The sequence below is a fragment of the Grammomys surdaster genome, unplaced genomic scaffold (genome assembly GCF_004785775.1).
Source record: "Grammomys surdaster isolate TR1022 unplaced genomic scaffold, NIH_TR_1.0 126219, whole genome shotgun sequence".
Taxonomy (NCBI): domain Eukaryota; kingdom Metazoa; phylum Chordata; class Mammalia; order Rodentia; family Muridae; genus Grammomys; species Grammomys surdaster.
This window is the reverse complement of record NW_021621022.1, coordinates 2,952,418-2,979,379: the sequence shown is the minus strand read 5'-3', so window position 1 is coordinate 2,979,379 and position 26,962 is coordinate 2,952,418. Positions and strand designations below refer to the sequence as shown.

General features: G+C 43.0%; 1 protein-coding gene across 1 annotated transcript in view; it reads right to left on the bottom strand.

Annotated features, from left to right (window-relative positions):
* The window catches only part of Pinx1 (PIN2 (TERF1) interacting telomerase inhibitor 1), a 57,334-nt gene extending 30,979 nt beyond the window's left edge, over positions 1–26,355 (bottom strand). The window contains exons 1-6 of the mRNA XM_028758828.1: positions 26,220–26,355; positions 22,381–22,490; positions 20,512–20,604; positions 18,581–18,659; positions 15,002–15,094; positions 9,036–9,112 (exon numbers count right to left, since the gene is read on the bottom strand). Coding sequence (XP_028614661.1) covers positions 9,036–9,112; positions 15,002–15,094; positions 18,581–18,659; positions 20,512–20,604; positions 22,381–22,490; positions 26,220–26,238 — 471 coding nt within the window. The 5' untranslated portion in view covers positions 26,239–26,355. The remainder of the gene's footprint in view (positions 1–9,035; positions 9,113–15,001; positions 15,095–18,580; positions 18,660–20,511; positions 20,605–22,380; positions 22,491–26,219) is intronic.
* Between the last annotated feature and the right edge of the window lie 607 nt (positions 26,356–26,962).

Sequence of the window (26,962 nt, the reverse complement as noted above, 5' to 3'; positions counted from 1 at the left end):
TGGGGACTTCTGTCTCTGCCAGATCCCAAATGACAGCAAAACCCTTTCAGTTACTGTATAGTCTTAAGTCTGCCTGTTCCTCCCAGCCTTGACAACCCAGCAATGGAAAGAGGTAACAACGGGCCCAGGTGGAACCAGGAACTCCACTCCCTCACCTCACTTCTCTCCTCACATGACTGGAAGGAGGGAGTCTTAGATCTCTAGAGACTCAAGGGTACTCAAAGGAATGGGCATTAGATTCCAGAGAGATCCAAAACATTTATTTTCTGCTAACAGCTTGACTTCTATTATCAGAGAAACTAAGAACATCTTAAGAATGGTGACATTTTAAATTTACCACACAGAATTATTAAGCTGTCTTTGGTAGAGTGGGAAAAGATGGTAAGGAACACATCATTAAAAATCTTTTTTTTTAAAAAAAAAAGTCAGGCATGATGGCACATGCTTTTAGTCCCAGCACCCCAAGAGGCAGAGACAGCTGGACTCCTGGATTCGAGAAAAGACTGGTCTACAGAGTTAGCTGAAAGATAGCTAGAGAAAGTCTGTCTCAAAGCAAAAACAAAACAAACAAAAGCCTGTACAAATTTTTAATTTTCAAATATGCAAAAAATGTAATAAGGTCCTTGTGGTGGTTTGAATGAAAATGGCCCCGACAGCAGGCTCATAGGGAGTGGCACTATTAAGAGGTGTGGCCTTGTTGGAGAAGAGTTAGGGTGGACTCGGAGGTTTCAAATGTTCAAGCCAGGCCCAGTGTCACTCTCTTTTCCTGTTGCCTACCAATCTGGATGTAGACTTCTCAGCCACTTCTCCAGCACTATGTCTGCCTGTGCACCTCTATGCTTCTTGTCATGATAATAATGGACTAAACTTCTGAACCATAAACCAGACCAACTAAATGTTTGCCTTTATAAGAGTTGCCATGGTCATAGTGTCTCTTCACAGCAATAAAAACCCTAACTAAGGCATGTCCACACTCTTTCCAACAACTTTTAAAGTTTTAAAATACCATTCAAAATTCTGGGTGGACTCTATAGCTCAGTGGTTGATCACTTACCTAGTATGCACGAGGCCCTGGGTTTGATGCCAAGCACCATAAAAAATAAGCAAACAATACACCTCAGTAAGAAGCCGAGAAACCTCCTTACACAATCACACCAACAGTACACCAAATAAAGTAAGTATTAGCATTTAAGACACATCAAGAACCAGACTTTAGCCATCCTGTGTATAGCCAAATGAAGTCTGGACCAAACCTTCACGGACACATGGTTATTATGCTGCACAGGGTCTCTCTATACAAAGCACCCTGTTTTGTCCACTACCTCATTTCCCCCTACACCATGGGCTTGTAGTTGAAATTATGCCAGTTCTCTTGAGCTATATCCTATATTTTGGACTTTTGTTTCTTTCTTTATGAGGGTATTAAGCTTTCTCCTCTATACTCTATAGTTTCTATAACTACAGACTACTTTCAGACTTCACTGGCTTTAAGTTCAATTTTCTTCAGGGACTTGACTGTGTCACTCCAGGAGTGACATCAACACTGATCTGTGAGATAGAAGGCTCTTGATTAGCATCAGAAAATACCTTTCTTCCTGTTGAAATCAGATCTACTATCTAAATTATTTTGAGTAGCTCTTAGTATGCATAACTGTGATGGTTAATCTTCCCTGTCAACCTGACTGGATTTAGAATTACCACAGAGATATACTTTCCTGTTGTCTCTAGATTCTTCTAGAATGGTTTAACTGAGGAGGACAGACTTGAATGGGAGCAGCACCATCCAATGGGCAACAATCCAAACTGAATAAAAAAGGGAAAGTCAGGCTAGCAAGATGTCTCAGTGGGTAAGGGTACTTGCTACCAGGTCTGATAACTGGACTTCAATCCCCAAGACCCACAGGCTATCTTACCTTTATCTCTTCCTGACTATAGATGCAATGTCATTAGCTGCCTCACATTCTTGCTGTTATATAACCCTGGAACTAGAAGGCAAAGTTAACCCTTCTTTCCTTCCTTAAGCTGCTTTTGCTAGCAATAGGAAAAGAAACCCATATAATAAGCTTAGCATTAAAGTTCAATCTGTTGATCAATTTAATTATACAACTACTTAAATGCTATTCAGTGGGCAACTACTAAAGACAGTGAGTCAGAACCACCACTTATGATCAGCTCTGTGCAGGTACCAGCAGATGAGGGGGATAATCAGGGCTGTACAATACAGCAAGAAAGCAGGCCCTGAACAGGCAATGATGGTACCTGTTCCTTTATCTCCCTCTCCACTGATGGTCAGAAGCTCATGTCCTGGCTATTTTGATTTTTAAATCGGAATGGATTTACTGGTCTTTATCACAGAATTGGGTGGGTGAGAGGGGTGGTAGCAAGGATCAGCTATGTTCTGGCGAGAGGCAAGGACAGGAAGGCTGAGACTGCAGAGCCTCCCCAGTCCCCAACATCTCCTCTCACCTTCCATCTCTGGAAGCTGTGGGAATTTCCTGTATCTTTCCAGGGTACTATGAGATATGCTTTCAGAATGGAAGAAATTGACTTGCATTGTGAATAAAATTTTGAGGCAAATTTAAAAAAAAGAAAGAAATGTCAATATAGGATTCTATATTAACACACAAAGATAAGAGAGCTGAAGGTGCCGTAGGAAGCAGGAGAGAGCTGGAACAGTGTGGTCTGAGGGAGGAGCGCTCTTTTTCATTAGGAGCTACTCCATGCAGCCTAACGTTTCCACACCTATGGGTATTATTAATTTGGTAAAAAAAAAATAATAGCAGACATTCAAAGAGTCCATTCTGTGTGCTGGCCACTGCTGCAAATGCCACACGGGTGACCTCCCTCACCCTCACAGCCAAAGCAGGGGAACCCCTTATTGGCCCCATTTAAAGATGAGAAAATGTGAACTTGGAAAAGATAAGTGCTGCCAACAACCATGCCTCAGGCAGTGTGAACCACAGTCTGGAGAGTTTAACTTTGAAGGAAGAAAGGCAAGGATAATCTCACAAATTGTTATGTAGAAAGCTGTTGGACTTCACCTACGAATAAGCCCAGACAGGAAAACCCAATCAGGCTAACAGACAGGGGTAAATAGAGAGCACTTATTTTCTCATATCTAAAATCCTATACTTTTCTATCAACAACACAAAAATGCTGCCTAAACAGCAAGAGCAGCAGAAAAGAAAAAGTTGGGGAAAAAAATTGCAGTCACACAAACTGTAGTTAAAAAATGACTAAGTTTCCTTGATATATGAATTTGTTGGAAAACCATTTATCAACAGCCTGTTTCTCTCTAGCAGAGTCCCTCAAGCCGAGAGCCATGTCATTCCCCTTTGACTGATTAATTAGCCAATCAGGGGACATTTTTCATTGTGAGGCATGATGGTTTATTGCAGCTAATGTTTGGTCTCTAATGGCGACATATTAAAGCCAACTCGGCTATTTTAGCCCCGTGGAGTGACCAAAAGGAAAGGATAGGAGATAAATCAAGAGTGCCCTTCAGTTTCCCTTCAGTCCTTAACAAAACCCCCAAGGAGCAAATGGCTAGAAGTGAGCCCTACCAATAAAGGAAAAACAAATAAAAGGAAGGCACAACTGCCTTCAAGCGAAGGTAGTCCTTCCCATTTCTGAGCAACAATAATTTATCCTCTGTGATTAACAGACCACTGATAGAACAGACACCTAAAAGTCAATAGCTTGCTCTTCGTCCTTTTATCAAAGGCTGGGCTCGATAGGAAAAGTGGCTCAGCAATGCTTCTTGCTCACTGCAATGATTTCTCCTGCTCTCTGGATCCAGAGCAAGCAAGTACCCCCATGGCCAATTCCACCCCCACATTCTACTCCTGCCATATAAGCTCCCTCAGGCTACAAGGTCCAGGTGTCTCCTCCATCCTCAGGTCACTGGCAGGCACTGAAGTACAAGGAAGCAAGTCCAAATGCAAAAGAGTGCAGATAAGAGTTGCTCGTATCCAGGAGACAGCATACTTAGTACATTGATGGATGGAGGAAGCAGCAGGCTATGCAATTCCACACACAAGCATGGAAAACTACCAGCCTTTCTAGCTTCCAAGGAAAGCTAAAGAACACCTAGCAGTCTATTAGAGCAGACGCATAGATGCTTTGCATGTCTAGAGAGTAGTTATGGCCATTCCCTCAGAATGCATCTTAGCATCTTCATCACAATTTCCTTTAGTCCTTGACTTAAAGACTACTACACTGGCTAGTAGGAACCCCAGTGGCACAGGAATTTTACTTCTTTTGTGTACTAGAAGCACAGATGCCTTCAAAGCCCGCCTCTATCCTAGTTCCCTGTGGCCTTGCCTGCCATTGGCAAGGTCAGGGCTCTCCATGTGGGTGCTGGGTTTCTTAGTACAGTAGTTCAAGGCAGATGACAGCTCACCTCAAGGCTCCAAGCAAATGTTCTAGCTCATATGGGCTCCAAAGCTCTACAGCATCCCCACAGGCAGTCTATTGGCTGCAAGCAAACCAAAGCCACCCGAGGTTGGGGAAGGGCAGCTGGAGGTGGAGAGGTCATAAGGGAACCTGTAAGAGAATGTATGGAATGGGATGCACTGTCTAGTCCCTTGGTGGAAAACAAAACATGCTACCAGAACATATAATTCAGCACTCTTATTTCATAGATAAGAAACTGAGTTTACAGATAAACTAAGACTATCCAAGACTATCCAAGACCCTTGCCATCACTCTCTGGAATAACCATTCCAAGAGCTTCACATCCACCTCTTGGACAAAGAATGTAAGTGGACAAAGCCCAGTTGTCCACTATGAGAAACAAGAAAAATTAAACAATGAATGATGGCTGGTAACTCAGTAAAACATGGCGTACCTTGGATACCAGCAGCAAGTCACACAGGTGATTCCAAGTGCTCATCTTCCAGAATCAAAGCTTAGGAATGAAGGCTCACGGGCCTTTCAGTTACTCTTAACCTACACAGGACTTCCTGCTGGAAATGGACCACAGTTGTATCTTTAGCTGCTACCCAGTGGTCAGTCTGAGTTGCTTCACTCCCAGAGCAGCTGTCCCCACAGACCCCCCTTTAAGCTCCTGCTTCCTCCTTTCACGGCTCACCTGTGGACCACACCCGACTTTGCTGCCTGCTCCAGTGCACAGCACACATCTGAGAAACCTCTTCCATGAATATATCTCTAAACACACTCCTTTAAAATAGGGCACCCAGGCCTGAAGGCAACAAGTCAGTCTGCTGGCGGCAAACAAGCGAAAGGCACAACCCTCTACAGAAGCACCTGCCCATATTCAGGCCAAAGCCATGCTATAAGTCTTACCCTTGGTTAATTTGGGATCAGGTTACATGTCCTACCTTCTAATGTAATGATTCAATCAGACTTTACACATCTCATTAATTCACCTTCAAGAGGTAAAGTTTAGACCAAAAGTTCTAACTTAAGATTATTTGAATCTGGATTCTGTTATCAATGGTCAGACAGTGACAAATATGAAAATCATTATTCATGAAGAATCAACTGTAGAATCCAAGTGTATCATACCACATGTTTATGAACATGGGCAAGATTTATTCTAAAAGGTGCTTAGGATATCACAAATGCCTGTCTCTCTGGTGCCTGGCTCTGCAGTGAGGACAGAGATGGAGGGCCACATCCTCTAAATTACTTACCAATTCAACCTAGAATATTAGCATGGAAAGCTGGAATGAATGGACAAAAACAAGCCTCCTAGTCAAAGATATTTTAAGTGAGAAATACTTTAACATTTTGAAAAAAAAAAAAAAACAAACCTCTTTTTGTAATCATCTTTCACAAAAGAGATTTAAGGTACTGCATCCAACCGGGGAAAACAAGGCTGGTGTGAACTGGCTCATGAATTGATGTGATCAAACAGAGAGGGACTGTGGAAGCAGCGCTCAGGTGAAACGACGGGCAAGACGTGGCCAAGTGGACGTGTTACATGAGATGAGAAAGGTGCGCACTTACAGAAGCCATGCAGAGAAAGCCGTCATTAATCTGGTATCTTAAGTGTACACAAAATAATGCAAGGTTCTAATTCAGTCAGGTCATATGGTGACGACACCACACTTACTTGCCAGGAGCCTATGCCAGAGGCTTGTTGTTTAAAGAAACAAAGTGAGACTGTTAGTAACACATTTCTAAACCTCGATACGGTTTAGGAGTATTTTCTCTAGTGATAAGGCTGAATCAGGAAATAAGCTGGATGGAGGAAGGAAACGGGGAAGGTGGGGGAGGGAAAAAAAAATGAGGGGGGGCAAACTAGAAAGTATCAGGAAGTTCACCCAGATAGGAACTACTGGAATTTGTTTTTCAGTGTCTTCCAACTTCAATCTGCAAACTGTGGGACGGACACACATACACACATACACACACACACACACACACACACACACACACACACACACACACGACAGCCCCTCCCCCCTCTTGAGAACATATACATAATTCCTAGAAGTAACAAGTTCCTCCTAAGGCCCAAGTAATTTCAATTCAGTATACTGGACCACTTCTTTGTCTCCATAGAGGACGTAGGTAGATCCAATTTAGGAAGCACTCTGCTTCACTGATTTCCAACTAAGGTAGAACCATGTTGGAGAAAGAAAGAACTCAAAAATGAGACAGGTACGGCGTCCATCCTAGCTCAGTGCAGTTTACTAACAGCTCTGAGTAATTGTCAGTTTGTGATATTCCTTCACTCATTAAGCAAGTTCTTCTGAATAGCCAGATGCAGGCAGGAGCTCTGCTCCTCCCATAGCCTCTCCAGCTGGAAGAAATGCTGAGCACCAATAAAGTGAGCAGAGAAGTCAGAGCAGAGGCCTGTGGTGACAAGTGCAACGGGAGACAGCGACAGCTAGAAAACTACTCTAGCCTGAGATGATGTCTGAAAGCCAATTTCTGACAAACTGTACTTATCTTTAAAAACATAAAGTAGCACAAGCAAGTATTCATCCAATAATCCCCCTCAAGAATCTACTATCTAGTGCCAGCAGATGGTGCTTGGCACTGAAGGCAGCTTGATAAATACTTCCTAAAGGAGAAGATATTCAAATGCCAGTCTCAAGTTATGCAAGGCATCATTTAAAAAATATTTAAAAACTGAAGTCCAATTTTTACAAGAAGATGTACAATTAAATTTCTATTTACTAAGTGAACACCCTACCATGTTCCATACTGGATGGTGCACATGTTAGGAACCCAGAACTGGATACAAAGCAAGTCCTTTGTCTTTTAAGATGCTCACTGTCCTGACAAAAGTACTTGACAGATGAAAAAGTCCGTATGTACAATAAAGTAGATGGATTTCTTCATTAGATACAATTAAATCATTAGACACAATGTTTGGCAATGCAAAATATAAATTCAAGCCAATGTTGCTATGGGGGTCAAGAGAAGAAACACAATAATCCAACTGAGAAGAGGAGCCAAACAAAACAAGTATTTTCAAACCAATCTGATCAAAGGCCTTTTGCCCTTGCTGTGCAGACTGCTGTAAGTAACATGGTAAGGTTTCTTAGCAACATTATTTAAGGAAGGTGCATCTGTACAAAGAACTCAAAAGTAAACCCAATGTATTTCCAAGATAGGACTGCATAGGGAGACTTTTGCTTGTTGTCCTTAGCACAGTTAGATTGTTTTCTGCATGTGTGTGGCTGTACAAATGGACTCATCTCCTTACTGTGCACGTGGGCTAACAATACCCATATACCCCATAAACAGGCAGACTTAAGAATCTGCAGGCCAGCAGGCTCCTTAGGTGACTGTGTGGCACCTGGAGGTTTGTGAAGCCCAGCCACACAGTGACAGTGGTGGAGCAGCTCTCTTGGTGCAGCTGTGGTCCAGGGCTCCCCTGGCATTCCCAAGCCAGGTTCCTTATCACTGCAGTCCTCACCTGGATTGTCTACCAAGACTAAAAAGAATTCTTTCTCATATGAACAGTATGTATTCACACATAGGGACAGATGAATACAAGCCTGAGGTTGACTTTGGGTGTCTACCTCTATTGCTCTTCACCTTATATACAGAGACAAAGTCTCTCATTCAGTTTGCTATCTCTGCCAGTCTGGCTAGCCAGCTCACTCCAGAGATCCTCTGTGGTGTCCCTACCCCCATGAACCCCTATCTGTAATTACAGATGCACTATCACACCTACCTGGCTTGTTATGTGGGCTCTGCAGATCCCAACTCTACTTTATCTACTGTGCTATTTACTCTGATCTAAAACCAACCAAACAAACAAAACTTAACTATTTTCTTCCACTATCAGATCATGTCAGCACTAAGGACAGGCCACCTTCCATGTAACTCAGCAGTCACCAGCCTCAGCAGGCCACTGGGAGCCCTAGGAAACAGCTTCCTCCATGCTCACTCTGCTAAAGGAGTGAGGCAGAGAAGGGGCTAGGCAACATAAGAATCCAGCCTTAATTTACAAAGGAAATTGCTCAACAAAGTCTCTCCTCATAGACAATTCTCAAGTTTCTAAACGTAACATTGAGTAACAAATATCTACTACCCAGGAAGAAAAGACATCAGTCAGTCTGAAAAAATGCTAGAGATAATGAAGGTTGTCTTTTTTTCTATGGTCACCACATACCTGGCAAGAACCAACAAAAGAACAAAGGCACAGCATACCAGATTCATGGAGGAACTGAACTGTGGCAACTCTAGATTTTGTTAGCTGGAATTTTGTTAGAAAGAATTTTCATTCTCTCCATAAATCTAGCTAAAGTCTTTAGTTTTCACATCAGGATGACAGGCAGGCTGTCTCTCACATTTGGAAGTAGTGCAAAAGTTCTGTGCAATATACAGCTCAATGGAATCTAATAGAATATGAATTATGGCTTCACTGGTATCTTCCAATTTTAAAACAAGCCATTATGTAAAATGGAGGGTGTTATCTACTGTCCATCTCATCCCCAGGATCTAGAGGTTTAGGTAGGAGTGGGGTGAGTAGCTGTCTGTGACATTTTCATCCTCAGGGAAGAAATAGAATGGGGACACACAGACAGCAGCACATCTACAGCTGGTACCTGAGCAAGCTTCTTGTTCCTCCTTTTCCCAAAAATGCAGTCCAGGTCAGTTTCGCTCCGAGAGGACAGATCCTTCCCTAGAAACAACACAAAGCTTTTCATAAGACCATTCATTTGAAACGAGAAGAACAAGTATAAATATATGACTCCTGAAAGAAAGGAGGCGACAGCAGAGGGTCAGTCCTGACTCTGACCTCACTTTACAACTATGATCATAACACAGACTACAGTTAAAGGTTCAGTGACTGTCTTAGGACCAGAACTGTCCAGTCCCCTCCGAGCTGCAAACAACCTGGCACATGGACTGCAGAGAAAGCTCCAGTTTGAAGTGTCCTTCCTGCTTGCTGTGCCTTCAAGGTGGGTTCACTATCTGCAAAACAATTCCATTTTCTTCAAAGAGACAAAACACAGGACTGAAAATACTGATAGGCACATAATCTCAAACCCTTTAAATACTCACATATTCACTATTTTTTGGTACACAATATCTCAATAATAACTAAGTGAAAATTTAAAAGTATAAAAGTAAATCAAAGCTCAGTTTTTCTTTTTAAAATGTTCTTACTTGTAACAGCTCTACCAGTCAAACGGAAGGTTACATGGTGACTACAGGGAAATAAATGGCTCTGGTAAGAGCAGTGTCCAAAGAATCGATGCTTCCTGTTTGAAAGACTAACCTAACTCAATTCCAACCCCCAAACCACTAATTTAAAATTCACTTTAGAACTCCACTTCAACCCAACAGTACCCTGTGAGCAGTCAGCCAAATCCACTGCCATCCATCAACTTCAAGGAAAGTGCATCTGAGAGCTTAACTCTCCGTGTGAAGCCTACTAAACTGGGGAAGGGAGGTCAGGTCACATACAGGAATCTGGGTTTCTAGCTAGAAGCCAAGCTCCATAGTCACCAGCTCAATGGTCTTGGTTTTCTGCAGAAAACTGACTTGATAAAGTAATGTCATGACCCAGAAAGTTCTGGTTCACTGATTAGCACTGGGGCATTCAAATATAATACTGCTCAGTGACTCTACAAAATTGAAAAAACAAAACACCCTTCAATCTGATGCAAAACCAGGTGCCAGAACCAGTTTCAGCAGCAGTGGTACCAGAGACGGTACAGTTGGCACAACCTGTTCCTGAGAACTGGCGGAAGGTTCCCAGTGTTACTGTCCTCCCACCAAAGGCCAACACTAGCACCCCAGACTCAAAAGAAACCCTAGTCAAAAAACAGCCAACCAAAACAACCAACCAACCAACCAACCAACCAACCAAACAAACAAACAAACAGAAACAAGGAGAATCAAGAAACAGGGAGAAACAAGAACAAAGTGATCCCTATCACAAACAGTACACAGGAAAGAAAACCAGAGAGGTGGCAGAGACTACTTGTGTTGCAGCACTGAGAAGTGCACAGCTTCTTGGGAGGCAGTGATCTATCCTCAGCTGTCACCAGTGCAATCCATTTCTTAATGCAAAGCACACTCACTGTGGAAGTTGTATCTCAGAGAAGAGTCTGTTTAAGACGGCTCAGAAAGAGTATCAGAAACCAAGTGTGACAATGCATGCTGGAATCCAAGCACCCTGTAAGCAGAGGCAAGAGGACCAGGCAGTCGAAGCCAATGTGTGTCACACAGTGAAAGATACAGCAACTCAAAAAGAAACAAGAACCCTCAAACCACTGACCAGCTCTCCTTAAGGGTTAACCCAGCCCCTGAAAAGAGGAGCCATCCTGAAAGAAACATAAATTTATACCTCTTTTTATAGCAATTTCACTGAGCAAAGGTTCAAAGAAAAGAGAGAACATGGGGCCACAGTTCACAATTCGTATGTGAAGAAATAAACACACTGAGATTCAGAACAAATCTCAGATTCAATGGAGGTGCTAGGGGTTCTAGAGTTCTAATGGATTCTTGGGTCAGAAATTTCTATCCTCTAGCAAAGTTCACTTAAATGTATAAACCAGGGCTGTACAGGACTTGCTCTGAATTTAATCTGAAAAACAAGAACACAGAAACGAGAGCTAGAGTCCATAAGGAAGGAACCTGTAAGTGGGTATTATGGGAAGACAGGTGTGATCTTGAAGTTAGGAGTCAGCTAAAGGTCCTGACTGAATCATTTATATATGTTATGAACTTATGGTCACTCTTGGATAGAATACACATAGTAAAACTCAACTTTGAATGGATGGGAGCTTCAGTTTTGAAGCTTCAGTTTTTCTATGGTAAAAATCACAACAAAGACTGATGACAAACTTAGACTTTTGACAAAATGACAAAAGAAAAACTGAACAGGGCAGAAAACATATGTTGCCTATTTAGCTGTGGCTGTTCTAGTTCAGCTACAACTGTATCTGGAGAACCAGGAAGAAAGGCTTCCAGGAGCCACAGACATAAGGAAGTCCATTCCAGGCTGGGTGTGGGTTTTCACAGAGGAATGCTGCACTGAAGACAGCAATCAATCTGTCACTGTTTGGCTATCAATCACCGTTATCAGCTTTTCTAGATCATCTCAGTGGTCACTGAGAGGAGGAGTGTGACTCCCAGATTGACAAGTGCCAACTGCACCCACTAGTCTGGCACCTGAGGAGGAAATGGACTATAACACAGGTAAAAGATCAACGAGGTATAGATAGTCCTAACTCTAAAGAAATGTTGCCTCAGTAAATATATTTGTTAAATTAAAAAACAGGTTTATCTGGGCTGCTTCAAAATTCATTTACATGATTCAGTCAAGAATAATACATTAAAAATAAAACCAACGCCCCTTACAATCAGGGTATTACTGTGGGATGTAGTGAGAGTTTTCGTTTCTTTAAAAACACAATTATGTTATATGAGTATGATTTTGTTTTAATCCCCGGTGTGGGGTATGGGGCTGTTCCGGTTTGTCCATAGCCATTAGCTATAGTTATCTCATGCTCTAGGAGGGGCATGATCTTTGCCATTTGCAGATCGTTTAATTCTGGGGATGCTGGAGAAGATATAAATGAAAGAACTCTGAGAAGGCCTGTGGCGGCTGCTGCTCCACCTGCTTCGGTGTTTACTGGATTGCTGGTTTGCTATTGCTGGATATTCTGATGATGAAAATTAGACTTGCCTCAAGGAACCCGACACCCCTAATCAGCAGGAAGTAGTCTAAAGAGGTCTAAACTCCCCTTTCCCTCTAACCTTCTTTCTCTCCTACCTAGTGTTGAGGGTTGAGAGGGGTTAGGTGGAATAAGGCTGGAGATATAGTAGACATAAGAACCCAATGAAATAGCTAAAGGAATACACCAACAATGGGAGGAGCTAGATTTCAAACAAATATAGATGATAGTAACTTAAAATGACATAATTAATTATTCCAAATCAAATGACCAAGTAGAAGCCACAAAAAGAAGTAATTATGCATCAGGACGTGGGAATTTAGGCAGTAGCAGATATTACAGTACCACTTGCTCTAGCCAGGCATTTTGTAGTTCTTCTTTGAGATAGGGTATCACTTTGCAGCCCTGGCTGGTCAGGAACTCACTATGTAGATGAGGCTGGCTTTGGATGCAGAGATCTATATGCCTCTAACTCCCACTACTGGGACTAAAGGCATATGTCACCACAAAGGCTGGCCCTTGCTCTGGGAAGGTCTTCAGCAGGCTGTACAGAGGTATTACCTTCCTACATTTTAGTTTTCTGGACTACATAGGGGCTTATGATGTGATTCATCCTCATTAGCAAAGGGAACTAGGAACTTTCATCATGAATGTCAAATTCCCTATTTCCACAAGGCTGGAAGATTCCAGTATGAGTTCCATAAGAAGGATCATGTCTCACAAACCACAGAACAGAGCCCAGCTGAGCATCATGGCAGCTTGCAAATATCTCCTCTGTTGCAGAAAAGGAAACAGAGTTTGAAGGAAGGGAAATGGTTCGGGATGTTTCTGGGAGAGCACCAACCAGAAGCTAGCTTCCGCAGACCCAGACAGGCTCCTTTAGGATAACGACAGTTCACAGATGTCATTCAAACCCAGAGACAAGACCAACTGAAAAGAAACAGCTTTTAGGAAATGAAAAGAACTGTAACACCAACTTTCACTGGACGGTGCAGATGGTGGTTATCTGCTGTTTCCTCTACTACCTGGATTTCCACTCCTTTTTGTTCTTCCTTTCTTATTCCCAGCCTTTGAGTCCTCTGTTTCCTGACACCTCCTCTCCCTCTAACACAATACACCTTCATCTCTTTCTTCTCTGCACACCAAGGCCTCTTTTTTTCATGAGCAGGGCTGATAAATATGCAAACCTCACTGTGAGAGAGAAATGAAGGCATAACACACCAAACAGTTTGACAGGGTCACCAGCAAGGGAGTGGCTGAATCAGAAATAGAAAGCAGATATGGCCAGAATTCATCAGACTGAAGCAACTTAGGGAGGTTTATTCTAACTAACTTCAGCAAATGCTTCAGATGAAGTCAGGCATGCAGTCAGGTTCTAAAGGACAATCAGAAGACTACATATATTTAGAGGGAAGGAAGTGGGGGAGGCTACATGTCATCCAAAAGTGAATTCCATTTGTGTGCGCTGCAACACCCTTCTGCAGTGTTTCTAGTCTTCCTATAGTGTCTAATGAAATAAGAAGGGCAGCTTACGGGACCAGGGACTAAGGGGCTACCATTCCTTACCTCCCAAGGACTAGAGGGACAGCAAAGTAGTTTTTTGGTCTATAATGGGTTATGGTGTGGTGGAGATAAGTCCTGGTTAGAAGCCTCATGCACCTCCAACAACAACAACAACAACAACAACAACAACAACAAAATGTTTGCATGTGAAAGAGAAAGGGATAGCACAAAGGAGCCCCTTAAACCACACACTGGAACAAAGGGGATTGCAGCTCTCCTCCCACAGAGCCTGGAAGTCACTCTGTTCCCGGACCCTAGTCTCTGCCATGCCTTTTCCCTTCTTCCAAACCCAGTTCTACCTGTTGGGGCTCTGGTCCTGGAGGAGAGCTACTAACAAGTTTCCAGTCAAAACTGTCTCCCATAGCTACAAAGGCAGGTTCTAGGAGTTAAAAAACCCCAAAATGCCAAGACCAAGGCAAAGAGATACCTTTTTCCTGGCATAGAGACAGGAACAGACATCCAATTTCCCATAGAACAATCAAATAGTAAATGGATACCATAGAAGAGTAACCATCACATCTAGTACACATGAAGTACAGCGTGTAATAATGAATAGCTTGTGGCCACTCTACAGAAACATCTGAGACTTGTTTACAGCAGAGGCTTCTCATCTATCTGTACACGACTGCCATCTAATGGCTACAGAGAAAAGCTGCACCCACCAATGAGAAACTACATGGGGAAGATGGGAGTGGCTTAGAAAGGTGGTGATGAGCAAAGGAGAGTTTGTTGCCCTATTTCCAACCACTGCATTATCTCAACACCACCCTGGCCATGGCCATGAAATGCCTACTGTGATACTCCATGAGATGGAGAACTTGTGGAGACTATTATAAGGGTTAGCTTGGGACTAGGTGTCATTACAGTGTAGACTTTGATATAATTAATGACGCAAACTGCCAAATAACAGGAACGATCTTCCACAGCTTTTAAGAACTAAATAAAGGGTCAAAGCTGTAAAGATGAACTTCAATTTTTTTTTCTGATCTAGCTACATAGCACTACCATCTCCTCTAAACAGAACACTGACCTCCACTCAGCCTACACAGGACTTACCCAGTCTGAAGCCTCCCCTGGGCTGTGCTTGGCACCACTGCACCCCAACTTGTACTTTAATAAGATTCCTGGCAAGTCAGAAATTGCTATTGTACTAAGCCCTTGACACTCAGGGCTGCTGCAGATCAATCCACCAGGCTGCCCAGACCTCGCATTCAGAACTTCAAATAAGCAGCCAGTGCTTAGGGCTGGACAAGAGTCACAGTGCCTCAGGAAACCCAGTGCCTAAATACATACTTCAACAAGTGAATGCTAGGTCTCACCTTTTGTGAATTTCATATAATGAACCCGGTTTTTGGAGATTTTGGATTTTTCTTCAAGGCTAAAAGATTTCTTTTCCTTGTTTTCTGAGGAATCTTTAAAAAGAAGAAAAATATTAAACATTGTATAATTCATTCTCTTCATGAAAGATGTTACTTACATAAACTTCTGCAGGAGTGTCAAAAACGTATTACTGAACTGTTACCAAAGAATTGGAATTTCTTTTAAAAGTGTAGAGCAGGCAAGGTTCCCTCGAGCCAATAAAACCTTCAAAGAAGAGAAATGAAACTGTCTTGATATCAGAATCTACACATGACTATTCATGGCCATATTCGCAGCAGTACAATACCAAGGTAAGCCAAAAGCCTTTCAACATGGCTGAGCTCACTGGCACAGCCTGATACTAGAATGTCATTTAATCACCTGCAGTAAATAGTGGTGAGTTGATTCCCACATGGCCACTGAGCCACATCTTAGGTAGCCATATCTCCCCCAGGAGTTCCTAGTAATTTCAAAACTGAGCATGCCGCAGAGCAGGCTGGGAACACTGTGAAGACAGGTGCTTCTGCTTTCAGCCAGTGCTCAGCACAGGTTACTAAAAGTGCTCCTTAAGCCACTGAACTGTGTCCCACCAGAGCTGCTCTCAGTTTATAAGGCCTAAGGCTTCTGACCTAAGCCTGGACTGAGCCAGGGGCTCACTTTGTCTCTGGGAGTTGTCAGGCACTCCTCTGAGCAGAGAGCCACAGCCCCCATGGCCCTCCTTCCCCACATGCCTTGATACCACCTTAGGTGAGGCGGTTCTCTGGGATCAATAGGGAACCCAGATATGGGTAACAGGCCCCTATCTTTTCATCAAAACCAGCCTTTCAACTTATCAAGACACAAGGCTAGACCTAACTCAAAACACAAATATAAAAAAATTAAGAATAAACATATATTAACATAAGATACAATGGTGTACATGAGATGGAAATATTATTTCAGAGTAAGGAATTATGAAATAGAGCCTTTCTGACAATTACAGAAGTATGTATACTTTAAACAGATGACAGTGGGCATCAAATTCGATGGTCTCTGCCATTCACCACAGGCATCTAGGATTGCTATAAGTGTTGGGGCACACTTTCAAAATTCTTTTTGGGGATAGTTGAGTAAAAATTTTTGAGGATGCTGCTTCAAACCACACCTTTACATTTAACAACTTCTCAGTAACCCACTTTCCATCTCGAAATATTTAAAATAATGAATGGCAAAATATCAGAAAGTTAATAGGCGGTTACTATGGCAGAAGAAAGTGCCCTCGAAATGCTAATGTGAACTTTGTCAAGCTTTATGCTTAAGCAAGACAGGATAGCTCTTCCCATGTGTGCATACATGCATAAGTATGTATGTATATATGTATGTATGGTTATAGACTTGCTCATTACTATATGTATGTTGATGTCTGTTGTGTGTGTATGAAAGTATACACATGATTGTGGAGGCCAGAGCCTGATGTCAGGTGTCTTTTTCCATCTTGCTACACATTCTTATTTTGAGACAGGGTCTTCCACTGAAACTGGAACTCACTGATTGGCTAGGGAGGTTGGTCAATGAGCTCCAGGGATCCTCTTATCTCTTCTTCCCAGTCCTGGGGTTATAGTCACATACTATTTTTTTTTTTTTTGGCATGGTTATTGGGGACCTCAACTCATGTTCTCATGATTGTGGACAGGTACTTTATTGATAGCCCCTGCCTTTTCTGTTTGTGTAACACGGGCTGACCACGTACTGACAATTTACATGAGGCTAACACTGAACTGATCCTCCGCCTCTTTCTCCCAAGTGCTGAGATTGTAAATACACTACCACACCCAAGTATGTGAAAAAGGTAACTTTTAAGAATGAAATTTAAAAGAATATTCTGACTCTTGTGATCTACAAGAGAACAACATAAAAGGTCTGCTTAGCTAGAAAACAAACAGTTTGAATTTACTAAGGATTTTAACCACAGAAACGAATGCTAGGTTCCTATGTCATCTACCATGGAATACAAACAATGCATGACTATGGTAGAAAAACAAAAACAAAAACAAAACACCAAAACCTCACATGGATGAAGACATTGCATTCAAAAAATATGGCACAGCAGGAAAACAAGCTCTCTCCAGGTCTGTCCTGGGAACAGGCTTTCCCTAAAAGGAATCTGCTGAAAGATTCTTCTACTTCTGGGTCGCAGTGGAGCCACAGACAAGTTTCTCTAAATGCATAATCCCAACAGCAGGGCTACTGGCCCCCTCTAGTGGCCCAGACAGGGAATACCTAGAAGTTGGTAGCTGCATGCAGCTTTGACATCATTTAAAATACACTTGAAATAGGTTTGGGCACCAAGGAAAATGAAGCCCATGGTGACTAACTCTGGAGGAAGATGAAGAAGGCCAACTATCATTTGTGAAGTCAATCATAGCCTTCCTGACAGACAGCTCAGTTCCCTGGGTCTTTCAGAACACCTACTGCCTGGCCTTGCTTAAAAACTCTGGGAGGGGCTGTTGCAGGTCCCTTATCAGCCCTGGTCATCAGTGTGGTTCAAGGGAGGCCTGTCCTGAGACAGCCAGGGTCTCAACAACTGAAATGGCACCTCTCACTTAGAAAATAGTGATTATAACACCATCAACTGAGGAAAATGGAACTTTCCAGATAACCCCTGAAAATCTGAAAAACAAGCCACCTCTTCTCTATCTGCACAGCCCATCCCAGGTTTCCCTTCTTTGTGGGATCTTAGAGCAGATCAGTTCTTAGACTTCTGTGGCCTGACAGTTATGAGCACTCTCAGAGACACTAAGCATTCAATGACAGTAACAAGGTCAAACCCAGTACAGGATGGTTTGCCCTTATTAAGAACAGGGATATGGACAACTATGAGAAAAGGATTCCAGGTTCAAAGGTCCATGAGGACACTAGTGACAAAAGCATCTCATGCCCGGGTGATGTCCTAGTCATGACACTTTGATGTCACCAGATGCTCACCAAGGTGGAATTTCTGATGGCCAAAGGTTTAGCTCACTTTCATTTTAGTCTTTACAGAGCATTAATTTCATACGGTGTATTTTACTTTACACCAGAAAGACTCAAGAAATGTTCACAATTCTTTTTGTCACAACATGTGCATAGCATATAGATATATTTAAAACCTATACAGCAGAGGAATTACAAAGTGAACCCCTTCCTTCATACACTACTTCCAGGGTCAGACCAGCAGCACTATTAGTATCTAGAAACATCCGTGTACCCCTTCTCAGTATGCCCTGCTGTTTCCTCCAAGAAAGTTAAGCATTCTTTGCTATGAGCCACAGCTGTTTTTGCTGCAGAACACTTAGTCATGGTCCTTGCATTACCAAATACAAGTAACATGTCCACAACTGTGACAACTGAAAATGTTGCTATGACAAGCAGGATGGACCAGTAAGCAAAAGCTCATTCAGTGACAGTGCCATTAAAATATAAAAAGAACCGAGTGTCAGGTCCATTAGCAACTGAGGTCTGAAAGGCCTGCAGCAGGTGTGTGACTCTGCTGGGAGAAGCAGCAGTAGTAGTGTCCTTACCTGCTGTTTCCTGGCCATGGCAAGTGTTGAGTGCTGCCAAAAGCTGGTTGAAGTCATCCTGGTGAGCAATCCAGTTGTCCTGGAAGCACCAGAAAGTATGAGAGGCAAGCCTGAAACTTGCTATAATGCTGACACAGACATGTAACAGAAATCTGGAAGTTAATATGAAATTGTACATGTTTCATTAAAATATTATTTAATCAGTTTAGCTGGATTCATAAAATAGTATAAACTTGAAATAAGATTTAAGCAGATCCATATCAAAGGGGGGACATCTAGAGCAAAGCTCAGTTGTAGAGCCCTTGGTTTGCACGTGCAAAGTCCCAGGTTTGATTCTCAGTCAACAAAATATATATACATATTAAGAGGAAGCTATTTAGCAGCTCAAACCTGTATCTCAAATGTGAATAACCCATCAACAGTTAAGTCAGAGCAAACACAAAGCAATGGGCAACATTTAGAGTATTATACTAGAGCAATATAAAATTCATGCTTTCTCACACAGAAAGACTACTGGGAGCTAGTTAAATGACTCAGCAGATAAGCGCACTGGCTGCTCATATAGAAGACACAGGTTCAATTTCTGTTGTGTCCCCAACCCCAACATGGCAGCTCACATCTGTCTGTAATTCTAGTCCCAGGTGATCCCACACCCTCTTCTGGCATCTATGGGTTCTGTAAGTATGTGGTACCAACACATATGCACAAGTAAAACACTCACACCCATTAAAATAAACTAAATCCTGGAGGTGGGAGACGGGCACACACTATGACCATGAAAAACAGGAGCAGCTAGAGTGGAGTCCTCCTCTCTGTTCAACAGACTATTCTGCTGAATTCTAACCACTGTGTCTGCAGCAATTTACAGAACTCTCTGGAAGGAGACCCTAAGTCTCTGAAGCAATGAGATTCAACTGCAAGGTGTTCACTACTGATGGCCTCCAAACAATGAAAACCAGTTGGCATCAGGGTTTCTGAGCAGGAATTTGCCCCATGCACTATACACAAGCATTTCTTATTAAGAAAGTTTAAGCAGGGTGTGGTGGCACATGCCTTTTATTCCAGCACTCGGGAGGCAGAGGCAGGCAGATATCTGTGAGTTCATGACTAGCCTAATCTACAAAGTGAGTTCCAGGACAGCCAGGACTATTATACAGCTGAAAAGTTAAGGTGTACATCAGACTAACAGAACACATCCTTCTCCTAAGAATGTACATACAGCATGCTTTGTGTTTCTCAAAACAGCATTCACAATCAACATTATAAAAACTCTTTCTTTAGTGGCTAAAACTTTAGCTGTTATTCCAGAGAACCTTAGCTGTTCTAGGCAGAGATACCAAATTACTGAAGCAATTTAGTTTACATAAAGTAATTCTCCCAGTTTTTTACTGGGTTCTGTTAGTTATAAGAGTTCAGGAAGAAAGCTCCCAGGCGTGGCTCTGAATGGGAAGGGGTAGGTGGTGCTGAACTTGACTCTGGCAGCTGTGGTGTCAGTGCAGAGTCTGTGTTCAAGATAACAAGGAACCAACTGTGGAGCACCAACAGTCAAAACAAGACAGCTTTCTTACATCACTCCTCACTCTCAAAGCCACCCACATTAACAAAACAAACTAATACTAGGATGCAGGTAAAGGCAAAAATTGATCTTATCCTGAAATGAACATTTCTTTGAAAAGATTTTTTATAAAGTTCAGCTATAAAATAGGAGTGTCTCTTGAGGCCACTGACTAAGTAAAGGATCCAGGAGGACAAGGCAAAGTGGTGGATGCACTGCACAGGATGAAGGCCAGCCAACCTATGTCCTCTTGTGTCTTTCTTCACCCAAAGCAGGAACCATACTCTTGACTGAAAACCATCCCATTGCATGAATCCCAATGTTTATGTTGACACAAATCAACTATGCAAAAAGACACTCAGAAATCATCGCTCACTTCATTATTGTTTGTAGCTCCAAGTCCCAGGTGGTTATTTTTAACTTTAACTTTAATATGTTCTGTGGCTCCTTGCTCCTGAGCCCCCAAACCCTGTGGAGATTAAACAGAAAGAGATTAAATATAGCTCTATCAGCTATAAAGAGAAATTGCCTTTTTCTTCACAATCTATTCAAAAAGAACATACCCTTAGGCAGCAGTTCTCAACCTCTGGGTAGTGACCCGAAATCCTTTCACACGGGTCACATATCAGATATGCTGCATCCCAGATATTTATATAAAAATTCATAACAGTAGAAAAATTACAGTTATGAATTAGTAATGAAAATAATTTTATGGTTGGGATCACCACAACATGAAAAGCTGTATTAAAGGATCGCAGCATCAGCAAGGTTGCGAATGAGAACCACTGGTCCAGAGGGTTCTGGAAGATAATGTCTGCAGTACCATAGACGCATTCTTAACTGTCAATGCTGATTCTTGAACCCAAGAACCAATACAGAGCCCACGAAGACACTACACAGAACACACATCTTACACATGTTCTGGACCAGGCCACTGCTACAGCAAGCAGCAGACGCCCACAGGAGCACGTGGAGCATATGGCATTCTCTGGTACTTACTCTGCTTCATGACATCAAGAAAGAAGGCGGAGTACTCCAGGTTCCTGGCCTCATTTAGCTCTTATACCTAAGGTTGTAGACATACCAAGAGCAAGTGCAGAGACTGCAACTGAGAAAGAACCTCACAGAACCTTGACAGAGTAGGGATGGAGATTTTGATCCTTGGAAACAACGTTCAACAAGGGAGCAAGGTGATCTAAAGTCTAGTTTGAAAGGCCCTCCTGCTTCCTTTATGCTGAAATGGACGGAGGAGGAAAAAAGGGAAATGGAGGCAGCATTGTTTGACTGCAGGGATAAGCACCACTTTTGAAAACCAGGAAAGCTTGGAAAGGAGAAGACTTGAGGGCATAAGAGGTTTATAATAAAAACTAATCTTGACATGGCCACTGGAGTATCACAGCCAGGAGGTATAATCCAATGCCTGGTAACACGTGAGAGCACCTGAGCAGAGCATGCAAAAAGTGGCTTCACAGCCACCCTTTAATGCAACCCCCATGCTGTGGTGACCCCAACCATAAAATGATTTTCATTGCTCATTCAAAACTGTAATTTTGCTACTGTTGTAAATCATAATATAAATATCTCTGCTTTCCGATGGTCTTAGGTGACCCCTGTGAAAGGGGTCATCTGACCCCAAAAGAGTTGAAAGCCACTGGTCTAGACAAAGAAGATGGTTGTGAGTTAGAGGTGGCTAATGACATAAAGAACAAGGCAAGATAAAGGGGATAAGGCTACCACAACAGAGATCAACAAAGCAGCCATTGCTGAGGGGTGAGGTGATTTAAGGATACCATATGCCCACTGCATTCAAACACAAGAGCCCTGCAACCCTGACAGAAGCAGGATGTATAGTTTCACAGTAGAAGACCCACTGCAGTTAGGAGTAAGCAGAATATAAGAAACTCAAGAAAGCATGTGTCTACTACAAAGGAAAATTAAGGACCACTGTTGGAAACAACAAACTCTGATGCTTAAGTATGAATCCATGTGTAATGATTTAAAAGATATCTGAGAAAGATACTAATTACAACAGTTGAATTGATAAATCAGAGGACCTAGTATTTATGTTCAAGTCTAATTTACCACTTGGTCACAATTTATTTCTCCAAAATCAATTAAATTGATCTAAAAGAAAAAAAATCAAACCTGATCTAAAGCACAAAGTTCTCCCAGATTCTAAGACAAACGTCTTCTGAGTCCTAATTTCCTGCCACGGTATGGACATGTTAGAGCTTTGATACAGTACCTTTCCTTTAGACCACCCCATCTTCTCAAGCATCTTCTGGCCAAACTTGGACTCGTCATTGCTCCACGCAGTACCTCTGGGATCCACGGTCCATCTCTGCTTCCGCCGACCTTCAAATCAAAAAGTATATCATCATCACCTGGAAGAACACACACAAATCAAGCACATGCTTCATACAACATGACACATTTAGTGTCCAAGGGGCTAACAGACAGAACATCTTCCCTGGTATTCTCAGTAACTATATATTCCTGACATAAAAACTGGCCTTGTTAAATTTAAAGTAAACTACTCCAAGAGACAAAGCAAAATACTTAATAGAGCACTATTTGAGCCTTCCCTATCCAGTCACTGGCAGCAACCAGAGCCTCTCTGGTGAACACCGTCACAGCAGCAGGTGTAGTCACTACGACCCTCACTGGTGCATGCTATAGGGCAAATGCTTCCACAGTGTCTCAATGAAGGGAAATAGTCTTTACCTTTTTGATAAGAAAACTCAAGTCGGAGAGCAGGCCCTGCATCTCACCTAGGCAACACGGTGGAGCTGTCCCTGGTGGCAAAGGCATGGGTGAGCCAGCCCTGAGGGTGTGTGAGAGGGAGAGCTGTCCTACCCCCTTATAGGGTGTAGCACTTGGGAGAAAGGGTCCCCACACCTTGACTGGGCAGCACAGTGGAGCTGGCTCTGGGGAGTGTGGGTGAGTAAGCCAGGCCTAGAGCTTGAGAGCAGGAGAGCTGTCTCTGCCGCCTGCTGATGGCGACACTGGATGGGCTAGCTGAAGCACTGCTGGAGAGCTCACCTGCCCCGGAGATGTGGATAAGTGAAATCCAGGGAGCTGACCAGCTCAGCTACCACCCTGGCCCAGATCCAGGGCTCTGAGTTGGCCCACCCCAAAATTTCTATCATCTGTGAATAGTTGGGACACATCAAAGGACCAGATTTGCTGATTCAAACCTGCAGGATCTCCATTACACAGGGCAACAGCAGGATAACCAGGAGTTCCAATGAGGATCCAATACTGATGGTGTCACAGAAGCTAGAGATCTCAAACCAAACTACTGACTCACTGCAATGAAATTTGCAAGTGAAGATGTGTGGACAACGGGATACACTGGGAACACACTTCGACACACTACAGCTTCAGTGATGAGATGTTTTCTATGCTTTGCTTTTGGTGTGTATGTGTATGTGTGTGTGTGTTTTATTTTGTGGGGGGAGGTTACAAGTGCAAAGGGTGGATATGAGGGGACAAGGAGAGAAGTGGGACTGGGGTACAGGATGTGAAACTCACAAAGAATCAATAAAAAGTTAAACAAACAAACAAACAAACAAAGAAAAACCTGAGTCTAGGAGAACAAAATCTGCCTAATGTCCCCAAGTAAAGCCCAAATCTTTTATACAAACCAAAGTCCTACAAATTTCAACACTTACTATTGCAGGCACTGGTAAGATGGAGACTCATGTAGTGCCCAAGTTAACCTTAAATTTGCTATGTAGCAGGCTGCAGAGATGGCTTAGCTGTTAAGAGCACTGGCTGTTATTCCAAAGGACCAGGGTTCAATTCCCAGTATCCATATGGCAGCTTAAAACTGTCTGTAACTCCAGTTTCAGAGGATGTGACACTCATACAGGCAAAACACCAATGCACATGAAATAAATTTTTTTTAAAAAAATTTTAATTAAAAAGAAATTTGCTACATACATAGTAGCTAAGGATGACCTTCAATTTCTGATCCTACTGCCTCTATCTCCCAGGTACTGGCATTATGGATGTGTACCACCATGCCCAGATCAACTTATATTCTTAATTCACAATACACAAGTCATTATGATCTTAGAGAGAATCAATTGTACATCATGATTAACAAATGATATATCTCTTCTTATTCAATACCATAATGGATTCTCTTAGCCTCCAGAACCATCTATGGTACTTCATACCCCACTGCACTGTGGTATTTATACCCATCTTTCATGAGTCTTATTACTCCACATCCCTTACGTGTCATATTCAAACCTTCATCTTTACACTTCACTGCAAGGAGGAAGATAAAAAGCACTCTGTCCATAGTGACAATTGATAAAAATGCATGGATACATGAAGGAGTTAGAAAGGAGAGAAGTGAAGGAGGAAAGGAGAAAGGAGTGAATAGCTGATGTAAGGGAACTGCCCAGGTATCATTGAAAGCTTTCTCTGAAATGAGAAATGAATATAAATAACCGACCCCTAACAACTCAAGCTTATCCCTGTAGTTCTACTGTTTGTTTATCTGAGACAGTCTAGCTCTGTAGCCTTGGGTGGCCTTGAATTGGTGACAGTCCTCCATCACTTGGTGGGGATCACAGGCATGAGCCACCACATGTGGCTTCAGGAAAAACTATGACCCACTAGGTCAACAGAACAAGAATACAAACTCTATAAAGGTGTGGCCAAGTAAGAAATCTGAAGGTTAAGTGTCATTACTGCTTACCCATGGCATTCTAAGCACACTAACAGCAACGGCCTAAAAACTGAACAATAACACAACCTCTAGTCAAAAGAACTCACTGCGTTCTATGTAAAATCAACAGAGATCCTTACCTATATATACCCCAGCAAAACCAAGAAACCCTTTATAAGCATGCAGGCAGGAAAACAAAAACAAACAATCAAAAAACCCACCACAAAGCAAACGGAGTTGGACTCAAATGCAGTGCTATGCCTGGGGGGGAAAAGCTGATCTAAAAACTTGTTCCACTCAGCTCAACAACCTGGTATAAACTCAGCACAACACTGTCTTCTTCCTCATGAGCACAGTAAAGGCAGTCATATTAATCAGTGTTCTTCATGCATGTGTCAGACCCATGTGTGGAGAATGCCTGCCAACGGTTGCTGACCAAGGTTTGTAAAGGAGCCCACCTTCCCCCTAAGAAATGCATCCCTGATACATACTTACACAAGATGCACTGCCATGCTGTGTAAGGAACCGGCTGCCAGGTCACTTGTTCAGCCCTGTATACCAATGACATTCCAAACTGTATTCATGCAGTCACCTCACTAAGATTTTTAAGCCTGGATGAGGCAGGGAGAGTAGTTCATTTTCATAGAAGTAGAGACTGGGTGAACTGCCAGGAAGGGGGATCTACCTAGAAAGGACAGTTTCCAGTCTGTAACCTATTGAGCTGCTGGCAGGATATGCAGTGTGCTCCACTAAAACACGCTTTGTTCTAAAATTCCACAATGACATCTTTTTAAAAAAGAAAATAATCTGTTTATGTTCTTTGATAGCTATACAACTTCCAGGAAAAGTTAAAAGCCAGTTCTTTGTGACCATCACACGACTGCCAACTGGTGGCAAGAATCTGTAGCTACATGTTGTCTCATTTATAAGTAAAGTAGCTTCTGGGATTAGGAATTAGTGGACTTCAGAGTCTCGCTTAGAACCATTCATCAGCCTGCACTCTAGACAGGGGTTTATCACTGCCTCACACTTGTAATTCTGCTTTTCTTCTCTGGGTCCAATACATTTTGGACAGTTAGGATTCAAGGCCTGATGCGATGCTACGGTACCTGTCTTTGTGGAACCTCAGGACACTTGTTTTGAGCCCGGAGAAGTGAAAGAATCTTCCCAGGTGGCCACGACGGCCAGCGCAAGTGACAACAGTCTGAGACCCGGTCTCCTGAATATCGGGACGCACGCGTGCGCGCACGACCCGAGCCTTTATTACCAAGAAGCGAGTCAGCAGGACATCGCTGTTCTGTCCCTCGCGGGCCCGGCAGTCACTGCTGTCCCCACTTGGGCCCGGACACCCGCGCCCCCGTCACCCCATCACCCGGTCGTCCAGCTCGGCGGACACTCACGCTCCGCTAGCATCGACATTGTCGCAAGTCTGTCGAGCGCTGCCTCTGGCCTGGCGGACAGCGGTTATGAGGAGCCTGAAATGCGGATAGGGAAGAAGCCGGCTCGAAGAGCACGCCGGGTCTAAAGTTTCACTGGGGCGCGTACTGCTGACGTCACCACGCGCGACTCGCTACCGACCACGTGAAACCGAGAGGCGGGCCCGTCTTGTGGGACTGAGGCTCAGATTTGTTCCAAGGCTGAGGCAGAGCTTTTGAGACACAAGCAGTTCGCAGTTTAACTCTGAAAGCGGTTGTGCATGCAACCTTAGAGTTGGCCGGGTTTCTGTGAACCATGGGTACCTTTAAAGAACTGGAGAGTTGGCCGAAGAGGAAGGTATTGGAACTGTGGAGTGGGACCTACGTTCCTCACGCTCTACCTCTACCCATTGGAGATGCTGAGAGAGGAGGGAGGGAGGGCGAGAAGGCAGAAACAGCCATCTAGCTGGCAAAGTCAAACGAAACACACCATGTTTTTTGTGCTTAACAGTCGAGAAATGTTAACTCTTCCCTAGTCTTCGCTGTGACAAGACTTAAATCCCAAAGGTCTTTCCCAATTCCATCACTCAGTATGCTATGCCTGGCATTTGCTGAATGCATCTTGTCACATTCTGTTCTCTCTTTTTGCTGTCCTGTCTCCTCCAGATGTGTGACCTCTACTGTCTCCCAAGTTGTTTATTTGCCATTTTTTCCTCTAGCCCCTCCCT